Raw genomic sequence first — 18,715 nt, 5'->3', positions numbered from 1 at the left:
TCAGGAAGCTGTGCTCCGCGCGGCAGATTCGAAGCGGCGCAGGGAATGGACGAGGCGGTGGGCGACCTGAAGCAGGCGCTGCCCTGCGTGGCCGAGGCGCCCGCCGTGCACGTGGAGGTGCTGCAGCGCGGCGGCAGGTGTGCGGCCAGGGCGGGGGCCGGGACCCCGAGTACCTGCACGGGACTCCAGGGACAGGGGACCTCGGGAATGGGAGCCGGGACCCCAGTACCTGCAGGGTGACCCTGGGGCGGGAAGCCGAGACCTGCATTGGACTCCAGGGGTGGGGGACGTCAGGGACAGGGGCCGAAATCCTCCCTGTGCGGGGACTCCAGGGGCGCGGCTGGAACCCTTCAGTACCTGCATAGGACTCCAGTGGGCCAGGTACCAGGACCCCCAGTACCTGCACCCTACTACCTCCAGCAGGTTCCTCAGTGTGCTGGGGCAGTGCCCAGGCAGGGGCAGAGGCCAGGCTGCAGGAGAAGGGAAGCCTTGGGAGGACGTGGATGGTGGCATGGTGGCCTGAGGGGAGGACGTGGATGGTGGCATGGTGGCCTGAGGGGAGCCCGGAGCTGGCCGAGCACCTCAGCCACAGGTGTCAGGCTCTTGCTGTGCCAGAACAAGCAATGGCCACCCTGTGTAAGTGCTCACCCATTCTGGCCTTCCTCTGGCACTGTTAATCTTCAAGGTAACTGCATGGCAAGGCCTCCTGGTATCACCCCCTTTGTCCAGTTTGGAACTGAGGGTGGCTTCCTGAGGTCACATAGCTGCAGTGGAGCTGCAGGCTGGGGGTGGCCCTGGAGTTGATCCCCAGGCAGGCCACCCCCAGCCAGATCTTGACTAATGGCTTTTTTCTGAGCAGTCTGTTTTTGAAATTTTAAGAATGCCCTTGTGGCTCAGGTCTGTTGTGTGTTGTGTGTTTTCCCAGCACTGCAAAGAAAGAAGACATTAAGCTGAGCGTCCGGAAGCTGCTCAACAGGCACAACATCGTGTTTGGTGACTACACGTGGACCGAGTTTGATGAACCTTTTCTGACCAGAAATGTGCAGTCTGTGTCCATTGTTGACACAGAACTGAAGGCTAAAGACCCCCAGGTAACTTACTGGTCCACAGTGTCAGGAGCAGTTAACCCTCAGCCAGACACAGGATTGGTGTCATGAATATTTGTTGCTGTTGATAGCATTTCACTTGCTTATCTGTTGGTTCTGACTGTCTCTCCTGGAACCGGGTGCTGGGGCAAGACATGGCCTGGTGTCAGGAGGCTGTGGGTGCAGTGGGGCCCAGATGGGAATCCAGGCACTGGGATGCTGTACTGCAGGCTAGTGGGCTGTCCTGGTGAGCCTTGGGTTTAGGTGCTGGGTGAAGGCGTCAGGACCCCAGGAGGTGTAGAGGCTGTAGGCTGGGGGGGGGGGGCCTGCCTGTGGCAGCTCTTCCTGACATCCTGCTCGATAGCTGCCATACCCAGCATCTTACCAAGATCATATGGTCCCACATGTGTAAGCTTTTTGTGGGAGCGGTGCAAACTGGGCAGTCCTGTTATCAGTAAAAACCGGAAACACATCCCTAAGGAGACAGCCCTGCTCGGCACTGTGCAACTCTTGCCTTTGAAGAGGGCTTGGCACTAGAACTGTGTGCGTGACATGGACGTCCGCGCTCGGCTGCTAGACTGGTGTTAGTGGCTCAGCATCCTCATCCAATCCTGCGAGAAAGCATTCGACCTTTCCAAGCTGGAGGACAGTCAAGAGGAAACCTGATGGCAAGAGGACCGCAAGCCCCACGTGCGAGGGCTGAGCCTGGCCCGGCAAGTCCCAGAGTGCAGCTTCGCTGGGTTGAGACTCGAGCGCTTTCCTCAAGGAGCTTGTGTCACTTGGCAGTGATTAAAAAAAAAGAACAGCAAAGTTTCTTCTGAAGTCGATACATGACCCAGCCCAAAGGGGAGGAATGAATTTATCCTAGACCCGAAATAAGGCCACAGCTCTCCACCCACCCTGAGAAGGGGCTTTCATCACACTGTGCTGTTGACCGAGGACCTCGGCCTTCCTGTGTGTGGCCGGCCTCGGGACTGACCGGCTCTCCCCTCACAGCCCATTGACTTGAGTGCCTGTGCGGTCGCGCTCCACATCTTCCAGCTGAATGAAGACGGCCCCAGCAGCGAGAACCTGGAGGAGGAGACAGAAAATATCATCGCAGCAAACCACTGGGTGCTGCCTGCAGGTACAGGCCAGGGGGCTGGTGCTGAGGGGCCAGGGGCTGAGGGACCAGGTTGCAGGGTGGCCTGCGGGACTCGCTGAGCCAGTTCACTGAGGTCCGTTCATCAGTTTTGTAGGACTGTAGGAAATCTCATCTCCTTTGAAGTGCAGAGCGTGGCTCTGTGATGGCTTCGTGTTACTGCAACTAATACCTGAAACAGTGAACTTGCAAAAGACAGAGTGTGTTGGGCTCAGGTCTTGGGCTCAGGCCATGACAGTTGGCCCCTTACCTGGGGGCTGGGGTGCGGCAACATGCCACAGCTGGCAATGTGTGGCAGAGCAGCCGCTTGCTCCACGGCTAGCTAAAAAGTCAGCAGGAGACCCAGGGCCCACAGTCCCCTTCCCCAGCACACCTCCCTCTGGGCCCATGTCTTAAAGGCCCCGCCACCCCCTGGTGGCACCCAGCTGAGGACCAAGCCTTCAGCGTGGCCTTGAGGGATGTAGTCTGTTCGTGCTCCAGCAATTACACACAAGGAAGTGGCACTCCCCTCGTGTCTGCCTTGTCCTCAGGGCACCCTGTCCTGCTTTTCCCTGCCCAGCTGGTCTCCCCTCTGAGAGCTCCTTCTACCCTCTGCATGCTCTGCTGTGGACTCCAGAGGTGGAGCTCAGGGTTGGCTTCCCAGCGGCACCCTGTTTGTGGGGAGAGCGCACGTTAAAGAAGAGGGGGATGATAGCAAGACGGGGGACACGTTCTTCTCCTTCCAGTCACCTGGCAAAATCCATCTGACCGGCGCTTGTTTTGGATCTTTAACCCAAGAAAGGTTGGGCTTTGAAGGAAAGTGTGGACGCTGCCCTGGCCTGCTGGCACCCTGGCCTGCCCTGGGAGAAGGCCTGGAGGGCCCAGGGCTTGGGCCAGCCCGACAGGCCAGGTGGTCTTCCTAACTCCCGCTTGCTTCTGTCTCACAGCTGAGTTCCATGGGCTCTGGGACAGCCTGGTGTACGACGTGGAGGTCAAGTCGCACGTAAGTCACCTCCTTGGGGGAGGCGCGACTACCACCTGCAGTCCCTGAGCTTGAGAGGCACTGGGGCTCCTTGCTCCAGCACTGCCCTAAAAGCACAGAGCTGATCTCCAGGCAGCTCCCTGAGGAGGAGAGGGGAAGGAAGTGGCTGGAGGGGGGCAGGCGCAGCCCAGGGCCCGTGTGGTCTCCCAGGGGGCATGCTAGGGGTTCACCTGACCCTGCACATGCCTGTGGGCCCTGCCCATCACTGGAGGGAGGCCTGTTGGCTGGTGACCCTGCACAGTTTGTTTTCTGTGGCATTTTAAGTGACAGCCGGTGTTTGTGGGTAGCATGTACAGCCACGACCACCCTACCTCGGGGCTCCTCCTATCGGGAGAGCCACATGGCTGCTGCATGTTGGGAGTGGTGTCCAGCCAGGTGGCTGCTGTCCCAGCCCTTGCTTGGAAGCGGTTTGTGGGGAGCCTCATCTGCACCCTCTCGCACCAGCTCCTGGATTACGTGACGACGACCTTGCTGTTCTCAGACAAGAACGTGGACAGCAACCTCATCACCTGGAACCGCGTGGTGCTGCTGCACGGTAAGTCACGTCCACACCTGCTGGCAAGCAAGCCCCAGCCACCTCCCCACGCTGGTGTTCCTGCCCACCCCCATCCTGTCCTTGTCTGGTGGCTCCCAGCTCCCGTTCTTTATCTATTTTTATGTGGTACTTTGAACCCAGTGCCTCACACTGCGAGGCAAGTAAGTGCTCTGCCACTGAGCCCCAGCCCCAGCCTCCGTCCTTGGAGTATGATTGACCCTTTTTCCCCAGCTGACTACAGCTCGTGGGACAAGCCGCCTGGTCTCTCTCAGCGGTGTTCTGGGAGCTGCACGTAGTAGGCATAAACTAAAAGGCCGTGTGTGTAAGACATTTTGTCAGGTCTTAGGAGAACGCCTCGGGAGTTTGTTTTCTTCCCGACGTCCTAGGTAGAAGAGGACAAAGTGGCTGAGGCCAAGTCATGGTGAGGTGCAGGCTCGGTGCTCAGCCTCCTTGTGCCAGTGAAGACCGTGAGGCATCCACAGCCTCTGAGCACCCTTAACCAGCGGACAGCCATGCTGCCCTAGAGGGCCAGGGAGGCCAGTTGGCAGGCATCTCCAACAGGGCAGTAGTGGGCCTTCTGCCAGGTGCTACTTCGCAGGCTCTGTGGCAATGACAGACTGTGATGGGTGGGCAGACCTCCACCTCAAGCTTGGGTTGGTTTCCCGTCCCCCTCAGAGCTGCCTCTGCGTGGTGCAGGGGACAGGGGAAGAGCAGGTACTGGCCACGGTGTCATTCACATCGCCTGACACTGAGGACATGGACCTCTGGAGGGAGGGCTTGTTTGGGGCAGAGAGTGGCGCTGTTGGCACAGGGAGCAGAGGCCTGAGAAGGGTGTGCCTGGGTGTGGAGGGCACCCGTGGACCAGCCTGGCACAGAGGCGGCCCTCCACAGTGGAGCTGCTCACAGGCCTCATCGGGGACGCAGGTTCGCAGCAGCAGGGTGCCCTTGGCGTAACTGACCCCTGTTGTCATGAGCGACTTGTGCCCTGCTGGCTTAGGCGTCTGCTTGGCTGTTATAGGGCCTCCAGGAACTGGGAAGACGTCCCTGTGTAAGGCCCTGGCCCAGAAGCTCACCATCAGACTGTCGAGCAGGTAACCAGGCCTGGGGCCCAGCAGGCGCGGGGCCTGCGGGCGGGGTCTCCCGGGTGGGAACTTGCCACACTGGGCACTGGACCCAAGGCACTCCACCATTGCGCGGAGTGGCCGTGGGCGTGCCGTCCCCTGCCTCGGCCTCCCGAGCTGCTAGGTTACCGGCTTAGCTTCAACACCGGGCTTCAGACTTTATTTTCAATTTTGTCACGTGAGTAATAGGCTCCTCTCCTTCAGGGCGGTTCCTGCTCTGTGCCTAGCAGTCCTGCCCACCCACAGGCCGGCCAGGTGCTCTGGGCAGAGCCGTGGGGCTGGTACCCCTGCTCCGCAGTCCTGTTGACTTCTGTCTGTCCATTCTTTGCCAGAGACAGTGTCACAGTCCCTGGGACCCCTCCTCTTGGACTGCGTCAGCTGGGGTCTTCGCCCTGTTGGGAAGTGATACTTGTTCTTCTCACAGTCCCCTGCCCCCACCTGGCATCCTTGGCTGGGATGCCAAACACGGCGGTTGCTGTGCTGCAACTCTTTTGACCCCCGAGTATCTCTCCGGCTTCCTGTCCACTGGTGTTCCTCCCTGAAGAGCTCATCGGTGGCTTGTGTGCCTGTCCTGTGCTCTCTCTGTCCTGTTGCTCTCCTGGCCAGTGCACAACTTCTGCTCGCTGTCCTACCCACTGTGGGCATCAGCTCTGTGTCGGCACTGCAGCTGCCCTCTTCTGGTGGCCACGCTGCTGCTGCCCCCTGAACCCTGGGCTCCTAGCAGAATCCTCCAGACTTGGCTCCTTCCTCGTCACCAACCTTGTTCTGGTTTCTTCAGCTGCTTGTGACCGGGGCCAGCCTTGCAGAAGGAGCCAGTGCCGTGCTGTGTAGTGCCAGGTGTTGGGTCACTCTTCACAGCCCTTGAACTCGGTTCCCAGCTCACAGGCTCTCCTGCTCCCGTGCCTCTGTCCAGCAGGGACTGGGGACCCCACACCACTTTATGGGGATTTATGTCCTCGTCTCCTTCTCGGGAATTGTACCCTACAGCCTGCTTCCCACCTCTGACCCCTGACCGCTGATCCTTGTCCTTTGTCTCCTCAGCTCAGCAAGGTGCATGCTCTGTCTTAGTTCCTTCCAGGCCTGTGAGTGGGGGTACTTCCCATCCCTGTTCCCCAGGTCTCTGGGTCACCGCCCTCCACTCCTGCCAGGCGGCTGCTCTGGCCTCCTGTCCCTGCTCCCCAGGTCCCGGGCCACCCCCTCCACTCCTGCCAGGCGGCTGCTCTGGCCTCCTGTCCCTGTTCCCTGAGTCCTGAGGTCACCACCCTCCACTCCTGCCAGGGGGGCTGCTCTGGCCTCCTGTCCCTGTTCCCTGAGTCCTGAGGTCACCACCCTCCACTCCTGCCAGGGGGACTGCTCTGGCCTCCTGTCCCTGCTCCCCAGGTCCCTGGGTCACCACCCTCCACTCCTGCCAGGCGGCTGCTCTGGCCTCCTGTCCCTGCTCCCCAGGTCCCTGGGTTACCACCCTCCACTCCTGCCAGGGGGGCTGCTCTGGCCTCCTGTCCCTGCTCCCCAGGTCCCTGGGTCACCACCCTCCACTCCTGCCAGGGGGGCTGCTCTGGCCTCCTGTCCCTGCTCCCCAGGTCCCTGGGTCACCACCCTCCACTCCTGTCAGGCGGCTGCTCTGGCCTCCTGTCCCTGCTCCCCAGGTCCCGGGTCACCCCCTCCACTGCCAGCCAGGGGGGCTGCTCTGGCCTCCTGTCCCTGCTCCCCAGGTCCCTGGGTCACCCCCTCCACTCCTGCCAGGCGGCTGCTCTGGCCTCCCGTCCCTGTTCCCTGGGTCCTGAGGTCACCACCCTCCACTCCTGCCAGGGGGGCTGTGCTGGCCTCCTGTCCCTGTTCCTTGGGTCCTGAGGTCACCACCCTCCACTCCTGGCCAGGGGGGCTGCTCTGGCCTCCTGTCCCTGCTCCCCAGGTCCCTGGGTCACCACCCTCCACTCCTGCCAGGGGGGCTGCTCTGGCCTCCCGTCCCTGCTCCCCAGGTCCCTGGGTCACCCCCTCCACTCCTGCCAGGCGGCTGCTCTGGCCTCCCGTCCCTATTCCCTGGGTCCTGAGGTCACCACCCTCCACTCCTGCCAGGGGGGCTGTGCTGGCCTCCTGTCCCTGTTCCCTGGGTCCTGAGGTCACCACCCTCTACTCCTGGCCAGGCGGGCTGCGCTGGCCTTGTCTTTCTCGTGTTCGGCCTCCTTAGGCATTAGAGGCTGGTGGGTCGCACCTCTTCCTGTCAGGAGTGGCAGCTGGTTGTTTTCAGGGATTGAAACGGATCGGTGTTTTAAGAACCAAACTCCAAGGGCAGCTTCCTAAAGCAGAGAGGAGAGCCGCTGTAGGAAGCAGCTCCTCTGCTGGGGAGGCCAGGAAGCACGTGTGTGGCCCCTGAGCCATGCCTAAATGGCGGTGTCTTGACAGGCTTCCTGCACTCTGTGGTCAGAACGTGTCATGGCCAGCTTGTTGGGGACAGTCTGTTTTGTTAGGGTGACTTTGCTCTTCCTCGTACACAGGATAAGTGTCTGCTTCTCTTTACAGGGAGCCAGTGATACCCTTGGAAATAATTCTTCTGTGGACTTGGGGCAGGGAAGCCGGGGAGGGAGCTGGGGACTGCTGCCCGCTGCGGGCCAGGGGCTGAGTGTGTGCTGGCTGTCCCGCTGCCCCAAGGGACAGCCTCAGTGCGAGACAGTGGCCAGGTGTGGGTGGTGTGGTACGTGCCAGGCCTCCAGCATCCCTGGCCAGGGTCTGCTGGGAGGAGGACGGCCACACTGCTAGGGTGGGTGGGAGGACCAGTGTTGGACCAGCATTTGACCAGCCAGTCTCCCCACACTCCATCTGTTTGCTGTGTTGGTGGTGGTGGTTCTTTTTGAATGTGGAAATGTAAATTATGAGTAGTTTAAATTGAGAATTTTTAAAATGCTTTTAGTTGTGGATGAATATGAGACCTTGATTATGTTTGTTTAGTTATTTTTATGTGGTACGAGGATTACACACATGCTAGGCAAGCGCTCTGCTGCTGAGCCACAACCCCAGCCTCAAGAAATTTTACTATTTAATTCAGTGGTGTTATGGGAAGAAATTGCTCTGATTTGGAACCATTGATTGCACCTTGGTTACTCAGTACCAGAGCTGGGTCCCTAGTGCCTGCCAACTGCTGTGAAGCCCTGCTGAGCTGACTGGCCCTGCGGGCGGCCGGATTGAGCCTGCCGCTGGGCTAGTTCTGAAGTAGCTCTCCTCCGTCCTGCTGTCTTAGGTACCGGTATGGCCAGCTAATTGAAATAAACAGCCACAGCCTCTTCTCTAAGTGGTTTTCAGAAGTGAGTACTGACCGTCCTCTTTGTCTGGCTGTCTGTCCCACATGGTTGAGAAGCACAGTCCTCCAGGACAGTGGGGAGCAGGGCAGTGCCTGGTTGGAACAGGGCTGGGCGATAGGCCTGGCCACCCCCTGCCTGGTTGGAAGGTTGCGGAAATGCTTAGCATCTCTTGGGGACTGTGCCCCCTGCTGAGCAGCCCAGAGGGTGACCCTTAACTTTGAAGGGCCATGCCCAGGGCCCCTGGTCAGTATGGCTGGTGCAGAGTGTACCCTGGCCAGTGTGCATGCCAGCACCAAGGGCCTGTGCCCTGACTCATGGAGCAGTGGGGGGGGGGGGGGGGCTGGGCCCCTCCTACATAGGGGGGCTTTGGGAGGCACCATCAGGAGGCTGGGCTCTTGGGCTACTGGGGTGGGTGGTGCTGTGAGCACCTGTGGCTTGGGAGCTACAGGCGGTTCTCAGGGAGGTTGTGGTTGCAGAGTGGCAAGCTGGTGACCAGGATGTTCCAAAAGATCCAGGACCTGATTGACGACAAGGAGGCGCTGGTGTTCGTGCTGATTGACGAGGTAAGCTCTTGCAGGCAGCTGCCTCTCGCTGTTGCTGGCACAAGGCCTGCCCCGCCTGCTGGGCTGCCACCTCGGCCTGCCACCCGGGCCTGTGGTGCTGCAGGACTTCTCCCCAGCACACCCAGCCCTGGGCAGCCACCGCAGGCCTCTTCAGTCTCCACCCACTGTCGCAGTGTCCCTTGGCTGCCAAGAGATGCTAGGTGCCACCCTCCCAGCTGTCACTCTGTCCCTGCAGGTGGAGAGTCTCACAGCAGCACGCAGTGCCTGCAGGGCTGGTGCCGAGCCCTCGGATGCTATCCGCGTGGTCAACGCCCTCTTGACCCAGATCGATCAGATCAAAAGGTGATGCTGGGCCAGGCTGCACCATGAGCAGCCAGGGTGAAGTGACAGGGCTCTTGGCTCCTGTCACCGCTGGTCTCTTGGCCACAGAGGCACTCCGTGCCGAGTACTGGCCTTTTCCCACTTGGATTTACTTCATTTCGAATATTAAAAACACAAAACAAGGGGCTGGGGATGTGGCTCAAGCGGTAGCGCGCTCGCCTGGCATGCGTGCGGCCCGGGTTCGATCCTCAGCACCACATACCAACAAAGATGTTGTGTCCGCCGAGAACTAAAAGATAAAAATAAATAAATATTTAAAAAATTCTCTCTCTCTCTCTCTCCTCTCTCTCTCTCTCTCTCTCTTCTCTCTCTCTTTAAAAAAAAAAAACACAAAACAAAAGCTGGGGTGGGAAAGCTTGATGCTTTGGGGTGCAAAGCTGGCTGTGGCCTGCGTCTGGGGTGGAGCCAGCGCCAGGCCTGCCTGTCCTGAGTGCACCTGAGGGTGGGCGGGCCTCAGGGCAGGTGCCAGGGGCGCCTTAGACATGGCGGAAGGACGGTGCACAGAATGAGGTTCTCACTGAGTCAAGAGGGGCGAGAGGCGAGTCGGGAGTGCCTGGGAGAGTGTCCTGGGTGTCGGGCATCCAGAGATTGAGCTCAGTTTTGCAGCCCTGCAGGGTTGGCCAGATGCAGTGTGGCAGTCAGGAGGGCACTGGGTGACCATGGTCCTTGCCTCCCACCACAACAGGCATTCCAACGTGGTGATTCTGACCACCTCCAACATCACCGAGAAGATCGACGCAGCCTTTGTGGACAGGGCTGACATCAAGCAGTACATCGGGCCGCCCTCTGCTGCAGCCATCTTCAAGATCTACCTCTCCTGTCTGGAGGAGCTGATGAAGGTACCTGGGCTTCGTTCATGTCTTTACCTGACTAAATAGCTGGAGTTAACCAGTTTCAACCTAGAGGAGGGTGTTCGACAGCTTAACCCTCTTCTAAGTTAAAGGTATGGTTTTCTTCTGGCAGGTTGGGTTGTTGGTCTCAGTTACGGGTACTGACAGTACTTCTGTTCTTAGAACAGAGTGACCCTTGCTTTTTGTTACCAGAGGTGATAGTGGGCAGGAGGTTGGGAGTGGGCCACGGTCAGCTGCTGGGGCACCTGACTCCTGCCTGCACTATCGCTCTGAGTGACTGCCTCCCTGGTCTGACTTCCTTCTGTGAGAAGAAGGAAGAGTGCAGGTTTGACTCATAGTCACATGACTGCAGGTCACGGTCACACGTCATCTTCTCCACTGAGTGGCTCTTGGCTGTCCTGTATCCTGAGCTGCAAGAGTGTGTGCTGAGCCTTGAGCAGGGAGCCCAGTTGCCCCAGGCAAGCCAGCAGACTTGGCCCAGGGCTGGGTGTGCTGGGGCCTTGCCGCCCACTGGCAGGGCACAGTTTTCCCACCTGCAGCCCCTGCCAGACAGCACAGAGCCGGGGCCTTACTGTGCCCACCAGGAAGGGCACGGCCTCCCATGAATGTGGCAAGAGCTGTCCCAGCATGACCCCCTGAAGGTGCCCAGTCAGCACTGTCCTGGCATGGGTGCCCATCCTGCCTCTGTGTGGAGCGTGTGCTCTGAGGGCCGCTGCAAGAGTGTGTGTTCTGAGGAGAGGCTCTGGCTCGGCCTTACTGCAAGGGGCTCATCATACTTGGGCCCCAGGAGCAGGCTGGTGTCCTTGGGGCCTCTGGCCTCACCATGGGTCCCTGGCTGCTGTGCAGTGAGCCTAGGTGCTCTGATGTGGCTCAGAGGTCCCAACTTTCCCTGGGATTGAGAGCAGGGACATTTGGCCAGTCCTGAGGCCTGGGGAGTCCCTGGATGCCACTCCCTCGGGACTCCTGTGCCTCTGGCCAGCGCATTCATGGGAAGCAGAGCAGGCCAGGGTGCAGGACACCATGGGGATCCCAGGGAGGCCATTGAGCCTGAGGAGCCCTCCCAAGCCTGCAGGTGTGCAGGGAGGAGCTGTCTGCTGGTAATGGTCATGTGCCTGGGGCCGGTACAGCCGCTCAGCAGTATGACCTCCAGGCAGCCGTCCCAAGGTGAGCTCAGGTGCCACTGCTTGGGCTGTCCTTGGCTAAACGGGTCATGTCCAGAAACACGGGACCCTTCCTGGAAAGGAAGCCCTGGCTGTGGGCACTCTGCCCCTGTGGGTTTGGTATGTTTGTACAGCCAGGGGACAGGGCTGCAGCCCAGCACTGGTGTAGAGAGGGGCTCTCCTGGCCCAGCCCCAGGGGAAGGGCGTCACTGCTGCCTGAGGGCGCGGACACAGACTAGGGACCTGCTGGTGGCGAGGGCGTGGCCCAGGGAGTGTTGAGCAGCTGCTTCCTGTGCAGCTTCCCGTGAAGCTTGTTCTTTGGAGGCTGACCTGATTTGTATTTGGCCTTTGTTGGCCTTGCGCCCTGTGTAACTGTGTACCTCTGTCCCCAGTGCCAGATCATATACCCCCGCCAGCAGCTTCTGACTCTCCGAGAGCTAGAGATGATCGGCTTCATTGAAAACAACGTGTCCAAGTTGAGCCTCCTCCTGAGTGAAATTTCAAGGTGCAGATTGAGCTCAGTTTTGCAACCAAGAAAAATGCATTTGCTGAAGTAACTGGGGAGGTGGGGAGGGCTTGGAGGTGAGCTCTCCAGGCAGCAGAGGAAGACTTGTGTGTGCACATGGGTCAGGCATGCAGAGTGCAACCTCCTCCCAAAGGCTCTATGACACGTGAGCCCTGGGAGCAGCAGGCACTTCCACCTGAGCCCCCAGATGGCCCTTGGTGAGGGGCAGTGGAGCACAAGGCAGGACCTGGCAGGACGGTGGAGTGTGGTTGCAGGTGCAGAGGCCCGCCTCACCTGGGCTGCACAGAGGCCAGCGGTGGTGCTGGAAGGCAGGTTCCTGTGGGGAGGGCTTTGGAAGGCTCTGGTTGAGGGCTGACTGAAGGAGACTTACTGAAACAGGAACAGTTCAGACATTGCCACATGGCCTGGTCACTGGGGACTGGGCTGGCCCAGGCCTGCCTGCAGTGTGCCACTGCCCACTTGGAGCAGGACTGACAACAGGGCCTTGCACCCATGAGACCACGGTTGTGTTTTGAGGTCACCTCACCCGCTCCAGGCTCAGGTTTTGGAGTGCCGAGGGATAGTGGTCCTGAAGCCAAGCTCCTCTGAGCTGGACACCTCTGAGCCTGGTTGTTCTCACACAGGAAGAGCCAGGGCCTGAGTGGCCGGGTCTTGAGGAAGCTCCCTTTCCTGGCTCATGCACTATACATCCAGGTGAGTCCCAGGCCGCCCCTCCTGCCCTGTCCACCCCAGCGGGCAGCATCAATGTCTCCTGACTCTCTCCAGGTAGGGGAATGGGCCTGAGTCTTCAGTGTGGGTTGTCTGGAGCCCTTGGGAGCAGTGGCCATGGCGGGTCTGTTCATGCCGGCACACACACAGGCACAGCAGAGCCTGCGCAAGTCACGTCCACATCTGCCATGAGCACAAGCCGGTGCTGGGTCTGTTCAGCCCACTGGCTACTGAGCCCCCATTGCCATTGGGTGGGGTGGTTGCTGCCAGGTATCCGTAGCAGCGCATGGTACCACCCAGCACCCCGACTGTATGTCTTTCCAGGCCCCCACCGTCACCATCGAGGGCTTCCTCCAGGCGCTGTCTCTGGCGGTGGACAAGCAGTTTGAAGAGAAGAAGAAGCTCTCACCCTGTATTTGACCCTGGGTGGCATGTCTGTCTCAGCTGCCCTCTGGAACCCACTAACCTACCGGGGTGCACAGACCAGAGCTCGGGCACAGGTGCCTCCTCAGAGCCAGGACCTGTTCTCGTCATCTAAATGCGTGTCAGAGGCAAGCAGCCTGTTCTCTTCGTTGTTTTTAGAAGATAGTTCAAATTCCGTTGGCCTCTTTGTAAAGAACTGTCTCAATGTGTCTGTTTCCATCCTGTCTGGCCAGTCAGACGCAGGGTGCTCACCAGAGCTGTTGAGAGAAGGGAAGTGGAGCAGGCCTGACCCTAAGCCAGCAGAGGTGGGAGGGCCCAGCCACCTTCCAACCTGAGTGATTTAACGGGACAAGAAAACTGTTCCCATGTAGCAGAAGTTGGGAAGGAGATTCCAGGCAGGAAGCCTTGCGTGGCCAGGCGCTGCCTGTTGGAGGGCACCGTGCAAATGCTCCTGGCCAAGCACCCTACCCCGGCTGAGCCTGCTGGTGCAGGGCGGCAGGTGAGGTCCTGCAGGTTGGCTTGCTCCGTGGCGACGGGAAGCAAGAGGGCGGGTAATGGAGTGCTCCGTGAAAGCTTGTCTTGCTCCTATCTTGGGCCAGAATGTTGACGTGGCGTCTGCCTAGAAAGCAGGTGTTACCTGTTATCGTGGAATTTCTGCTGTCAGAAGCTTTCTTGTTTGATTCCCATGTCTCCAGCACTGAGTCGTACTGAGGCTTGCTCAGGTGCCCCTTGCAGTCCCACCTGCCTTCGCCGAGGGCCTCGCAAGGCAGTGCTGGCCAGCAGCAGCAACACTTGCTTCAGGAGCCTGTTGCAGGTGGAGGCGCTGGGTTTGGAGCGAGCACCGAGGCTTGACGCCCGCAGATTCTAGTCTCCGCCTTCTGCTGGGCCTTGACTCCTGGAGCCACCCTCTCTGGGAAAGCTGAGCCCAGCCCTGGTCCCCGACACCCATGGGAGGCCACAGGCAGTGGGCAGGGCAGTAAGAGGTCTTTCCACCCTGAGTGGCCAACAGCCATTCTCCAGGAGGCCCTGGAGTCCAGTGGGCAAGGTGACCGTTGTGCCCACATTCTTGTGAGAAAGGGTCTTAGCATTCTAAGACAGCTGGAGCAGGAAGGTAAAGCACCCCTCTGCAGTGGACGCAGGTGTGTGTCCAGGAGACAAGTGTCGTCAGCAGGGGGCTTCACCCCACAGTGACCTCACTGCGAGGCTGTGAGGGCAGGCTCCATCCTCTGGAGTGCTCAGCTGACTTCCAACAGCCACTTGGGGCCTATGGGCCCTGCTAGGCTCTTGGGGCCTGTTCCAAGCTTTAGGGTGGTCAGGGAAGCCCTTCTGGGGAGCTGGTTTGGTGCAGTCCCAGAGGGGACCCTGTGTGTCTCCGGCCCGCCCTCCACGTTCACAGAGCCATTTGCTCTGGTGGCTGTGGGCCGTTCTGTGGGATTCCAGCTGGGCTCCTTCCCTGGTGTCTTCTCAGTGGGCTCGGCCCTGTGCCCGTCTGCAGGCTCTGTGAGCTCCCCACTCCCCCAAGCTGCACCCCAGGCTCCAGCCCCCATCCTGCTGGTCTCTGACCTCTGCCTCCCCCAGGTGGAGACCGCTGGCTGAGCACGGCTCCCTCACGGCCCACTTAGCCTCGTGGGACTTCCTGGCTGCCACTCTGGGGTGGCAGTCCTGTGACTGCAGCAGTGTCTTCAAGGCCTTCTGCCTCTGCCTGGCCTTCCAGCTCCTGTCAGGGAGGTCAGCACGCACTCTCGCCAGCAGGCCCCTGGCCGAGTTCCCTCCACGCTGCCCATCAGCAGCCCCCGGGCTCCAGCTTCCTCTGGGTGGGGGGTGCTCAGGCTCCTCACTTGAGCTGAGGGGCCAAGCCTCAGGCACCAAGCAGAGGCCTGAGGAGAGCAATGTCAGTCCAGCGACTGGGCCTGAGTGAGGCAGCGCAGCACGGAGGAGGAAAGCAGCTCAGGGCTTGGACCCCAGAGTCATGCCCAGCCACACCCCCTGCCTCAGTCACGCACGCGCACACACACACACACCCTCCCCAGCAGGGGATTAATGCACTGACTGGTTACAGCTCTCAGCCCCCACCTCACTTCTGAACTTCCATTCTTGGTCCTCACTGAGTGTTTATGGACACCTCCTGTTTAACCTAAGGGTCAGCACGTGAAGGCCACAGCCAGGGGCTGTGCAGACCTGCCCCAGCATGCCTGGTTCCCCCAGACAGCCTGAGTCCAGGAGGTTCCTGGACACAGCTGCGTGGTCATCTGCAGGTGCTTCCACACCAAGCTGAGTGGAGGGGCTTCTGGGTCACAAAGCCAAACCTCTTGCAGTCTGTTTAACACACACCTGGACCCAGGCTCCATGATCCCTGGCTGTGAGTGGCTGCCCCAGGGCCAGGGGCTCACGCTGTGGGGCAGGGACCCCCCCTCCCAGCCACTCAGAGGTGTCGGGGTGGCCCTGTACAGGCTGCTCCGGTGCTTATGGCCCCACCAGCTCTGCTTTTCTGAGTACTGCGGCTGGGCTGGGTGGGTGACTAGGGAGGGGCCACCTCTTGTCCTCTGCTGTCAGGGTCCAGGTTAGTACAGAGGCTCTCTGTCCCAGGTCCTGTGCCTCAGCCTGTGCACATTGACTCCTGCAGAGCCTCTGTGCTGGGGTCCTCCGTGCGGTGCTGCCCTGACCCTCCCTTGCTAGCCGTGCACATGGGTGGGGTGGTGCACACCAGGGTTCTGTCCCCATGCAGGCACCTTCAAGACCAGGGGGGTGGACCAGCAGACGTCCTGGGAGTCCCTTGTGCCCACGGGCTGCTGCTCATTGCCATGGTAATGGAAGGCACAGAGGTCTGGCTCCTGGTAGGAAGGTGACCAGTTCCAACAGATGGGCAACCTAGGGTCTCGGGGTGGTTGCTCCTTTATTGCAGGGCCAGAAGGAAACCTCTGGAAGTGACTCCAGTGCCTGCGCAGACAAGAAGGCGTACAGATGCCTGGGTGAAGCCTGCTGTCTGCATGCTGTGGGGCACACTTTCTTGTGTGACTGCAGATGTCCCTGGTCCCTTGCTCCCCGCCCCTCCACTTCCCACCAGTTAGTCTCTGTCCTGTTTGTGCACCATGGGACACCAAGGCTCGTGGCCCACATCTCTCCCTCTTCTGTGGTGACTGGTTGCAGTGGCGAGGATGCGTCCTCTGACCCCTGGACCGGAGTTGCTGAGAACACCTGGCCCTTGTCATGCCCCCGACAGAGAGTGGCCTGGATGATACCCCTGCTGTTCCAGAGGTAGCTAACGCAGCTGTGGGGGTGTGGGGCAGGATGAGGGACCGAGGGCATGATGTGGAGAGCCTTGCATGGCTGGCCCAGGACCTGTGCATGGCTTGTGAGCCAGAGTACACTTGCACCAGGACTTCAATGGCTGAGACCAGGCCCAGCCAGGGGCTTGATGGGGCCAGCCCCTATCCAGACCCATTCATACCTGGACAGAACACAACACCTATGGGCAAGGTCAGCAGTACTTCCCAGAGAGTAGATGCACTGGACAAAAGGTCCCGAGGCCCCCAAGGGAATGAGAGGGTCCTAGGGCCCTGGGGTTAGGACAGGGTGAGAGAGGGGTGCTGCATGTTGCAGGACTCAGCTGGGGTGGGTGAGGACCTTGGGTCTGCAGCTGAGGTGCCTAACATCCATGGGCCAGGATGGAGGGTGGGAGACGTGGGGACTGAGGGCAGGGAGAGGCTGGGACACCAGGGTCTCAAGGCAGAGTGGAGCAGCCATCAGAGCCCAGGCCCTGCAGGTTGAGGACCACCAGAGACCACCCCTTTCCCGAAAGTGCATTCTGGGATCTGAGCTGGTAGTGTGGGTCTGCCTCAGGCCACCAGAGTGCAGCCCCATCCCATGGGCAGGACAGGCCCTGAGCAGCTGGGGCCCCATGAGCCCCTTGTGCAGAGGCTGTTCAGCCCCTCCCCACAGCTGTGTGCCTCTTAGGGGAGGGCTGGGTCCTGGAGAAACCAAAGGAGACAGGCCTGGGCACCACAGCCACCCAGCCCCCTCAGCAGGGACCTGGGCTCCTCCCTGGCTGGCATGGGCACTTTCTGGCCATGCTGGGTAGGGCACTAACATGGCTCAGAGGTTCAAGGATGGCATTGGGAAGAGGAGTCCTGGAGTTGGCTGTCTGACGCCTGTCCCCAGCAGAGCCCTCCTCTGGAAGGTGACTGGCTCAGGAGACTCGTGGACTGGGGACACCCTCAGGCAGCAGCTGTGAAGGGGAGCAGGAGCCCCTCCTCAGCCATGACAACCTCTGGTGCTGCCAGGGCCCCAGGACACCTGGGGGAGGGTGCAGTGACTCAACAAGCTCCTAGTGCCCGGCAGCAGTGAGCCAGCACCACCCAGGGAGCTGTGGCTGAGCATGGAGACCACAAGGGCTTCCTGGCCATGCCAGGCATGGAGGTGCAGGGCAGGGTTGTCCGGATGGAGTCCACAGTTCCCATGGCAGCGTCCCGCTCTGCAGGGCTGGGCCCCTCCAGCCAGAAGCATGTGGTGAGCCCAGCTGCCCCTTGAAGGCTACTCTGGTGTAGCACAGGAGGCAGAGCTGTGGCTCCCCAGGGATGGCAGCGACCCAACACTGGGGTCACCAGTCCCAATTCGGCAGCAAGCACCTCCAGCCCCTGGAGCTCCACTCCTCCCCCACCACACCCCTGCCACCAGCCCAGCCCCAGGCCACACCAACCTGCTGAGGGGTGCTGGTGCCAGCTGCTCCCTCGGGTAGGGTCACCATGTCCCCAGAGGGATGGCGCTGGGAATAACCAGTCTTGGGCAGAGTCAGTCTACTATCGGCTCAGAACAAGCCTGGGAATTTGGAGGAGACTGGGAGCTCAGGGCCATCCGTGCAGACATCAGTCATGCCGTGTCTTCTCCCCTGCAAGATGAAGGGCACCAGTTTACACAGCGTGAGAAGTAAGTGCCGCGTCACAGGCAGGGCCACCAGCACCCTTGGGAGCTTGGCAGTGGGTGTGGGCACAGAGGCAGTGGAAGGGTTAGGGCTGAGAAACTCAGCCCAGCTCCCATTCTTCCTGTGGAGAACTCCAGGCTGCAGGAAGTGGCCAGGAGGAGATTCCAGGCCACCGTGCAATGAGACCTCCTTGGTGACCAAGGTGCCAGCCAATGTGGGGGCTCAAGCATGACTCATGCTTAAGGAGCAGCACAAGAAACAGGCACTGGGTCTGGAGGAGAGACCAGGAGCAGGGAGGACCAGCCAGCCCTTGTCATGCTGACTCTGGACTGTGGGCTGGAGGCACAGGTGCTGGGAATGTTGACAGACTCCTGCCTCCAGGGTAGGTCCTCCCTCTGGGGACAGGCTACAGCCTGGTGTGAGCAGAGCCACTATCCTCTGCAGTCGGAGTCCTTCCAAAGGGTGGGCCGGCTCCACAGGAGGACAGGTGGAGCAGGGTAAGGGGCAGTGCTCCTGCTGGTTGGCTGCTCTGGCGAGACTTGCTTTCTGTCCCGTACACTCAGGGACATCCCACGTCTGTGACTGGGTCTGCTGTGAAGCAGGAGTGTCTGTGGCGTGTCCTGTGCCGCTGGGCGCTTTCCCCTCCACAGAGGGGAAAGGGGGCTTCCAGGCACGCAGGGGAGCAGACAGCACACAAGTCGCTCCCTCCATTGCCGAGCCCTGGGAAGGAAACTGGGGACAGGAGCAGGAAGCCACTTTAATCAAGCCCTGGGCTGGGTGCTGTTGTGTTGGGCAGAAGCAGAAGCCTGCAGGGCCGGGGGCCCACAGGCAGGCCAGGTCCCGTCTCTGCCTGCAGCTCTTAACAGGGTTCTGCACTCTGCTGAGATGAATGACCTCTAGTGTTTCATTTTTGGAGAACAATCACCACATGTTCTCTACAGTCATTATTTGGCTTGAATTTTGGAATGAAAGGAAAGTACTACCTG

At 60.2% G+C, this 18,715-nt stretch overlaps 1 protein-coding gene across 1 annotated transcript; it reads left to right on the top strand.

Annotated features, from left to right (window-relative positions):
- The first annotated feature begins 3 nt into the window (after positions 1–3).
- On the top strand, positions 4–13,475 carry TRIP13 (thyroid hormone receptor interactor 13). The gene is made up of 13 exons (XM_081305320.1): positions 4–137; positions 926–1,091; positions 2,082–2,211; positions 3,153–3,208; positions 3,692–3,782; positions 4,801–4,873; positions 8,139–8,202; positions 8,676–8,762; positions 8,998–9,104; positions 9,829–9,982; positions 11,547–11,659; positions 12,304–12,373; positions 12,713–13,475. Exons 1-13 carry the CDS (start codon positions 46–48, stop codon positions 12,806–12,808), a joined length of 1,299 nt encoding a protein of 432 aa, XP_081161446.1. The 5' UTR covers positions 4–45; the 3' UTR covers positions 12,809–13,475.
- The last annotated feature ends 5,240 nt before the right edge of the window (positions 13,476–18,715 follow it).

This window comes from Spermophilus citellus (assembly GCF_964194105.1).
Source record: "Spermophilus citellus genome assembly, chromosome: 1".
Taxonomy (NCBI): Eukaryota; Metazoa; Chordata; class Mammalia; order Rodentia; family Sciuridae; genus Spermophilus; species Spermophilus citellus.
The sequence above is the reverse complement of the archived record's forward strand: the minus strand, read 5'-3'. Positions and strand labels throughout refer to the sequence as shown.

Bases quoted from the DNA above. Each gene is read 5' to 3' on its own strand.
- TRIP13 (XM_081305320.1), top strand. From the start codon at position 46: ATGGACGAGGCGGTGGGCGACCTGAAGCAGGCGCTGCCCTGCGTGGCC. The intron at 138-925 runs GTGTGCGGCCAG...GTGTTTTCCCAG, and splicing joins GTGCTGCAGCGCGGCGGCAG to CACTGCAAAGAAAGAAGACA. The intron at 11,660-12,303 runs GTGCAGATTGAG...GTTCTCACACAG, and splicing joins CTCCTGAGTGAAATTTCAAG to GAAGAGCCAGGGCCTGAGTG.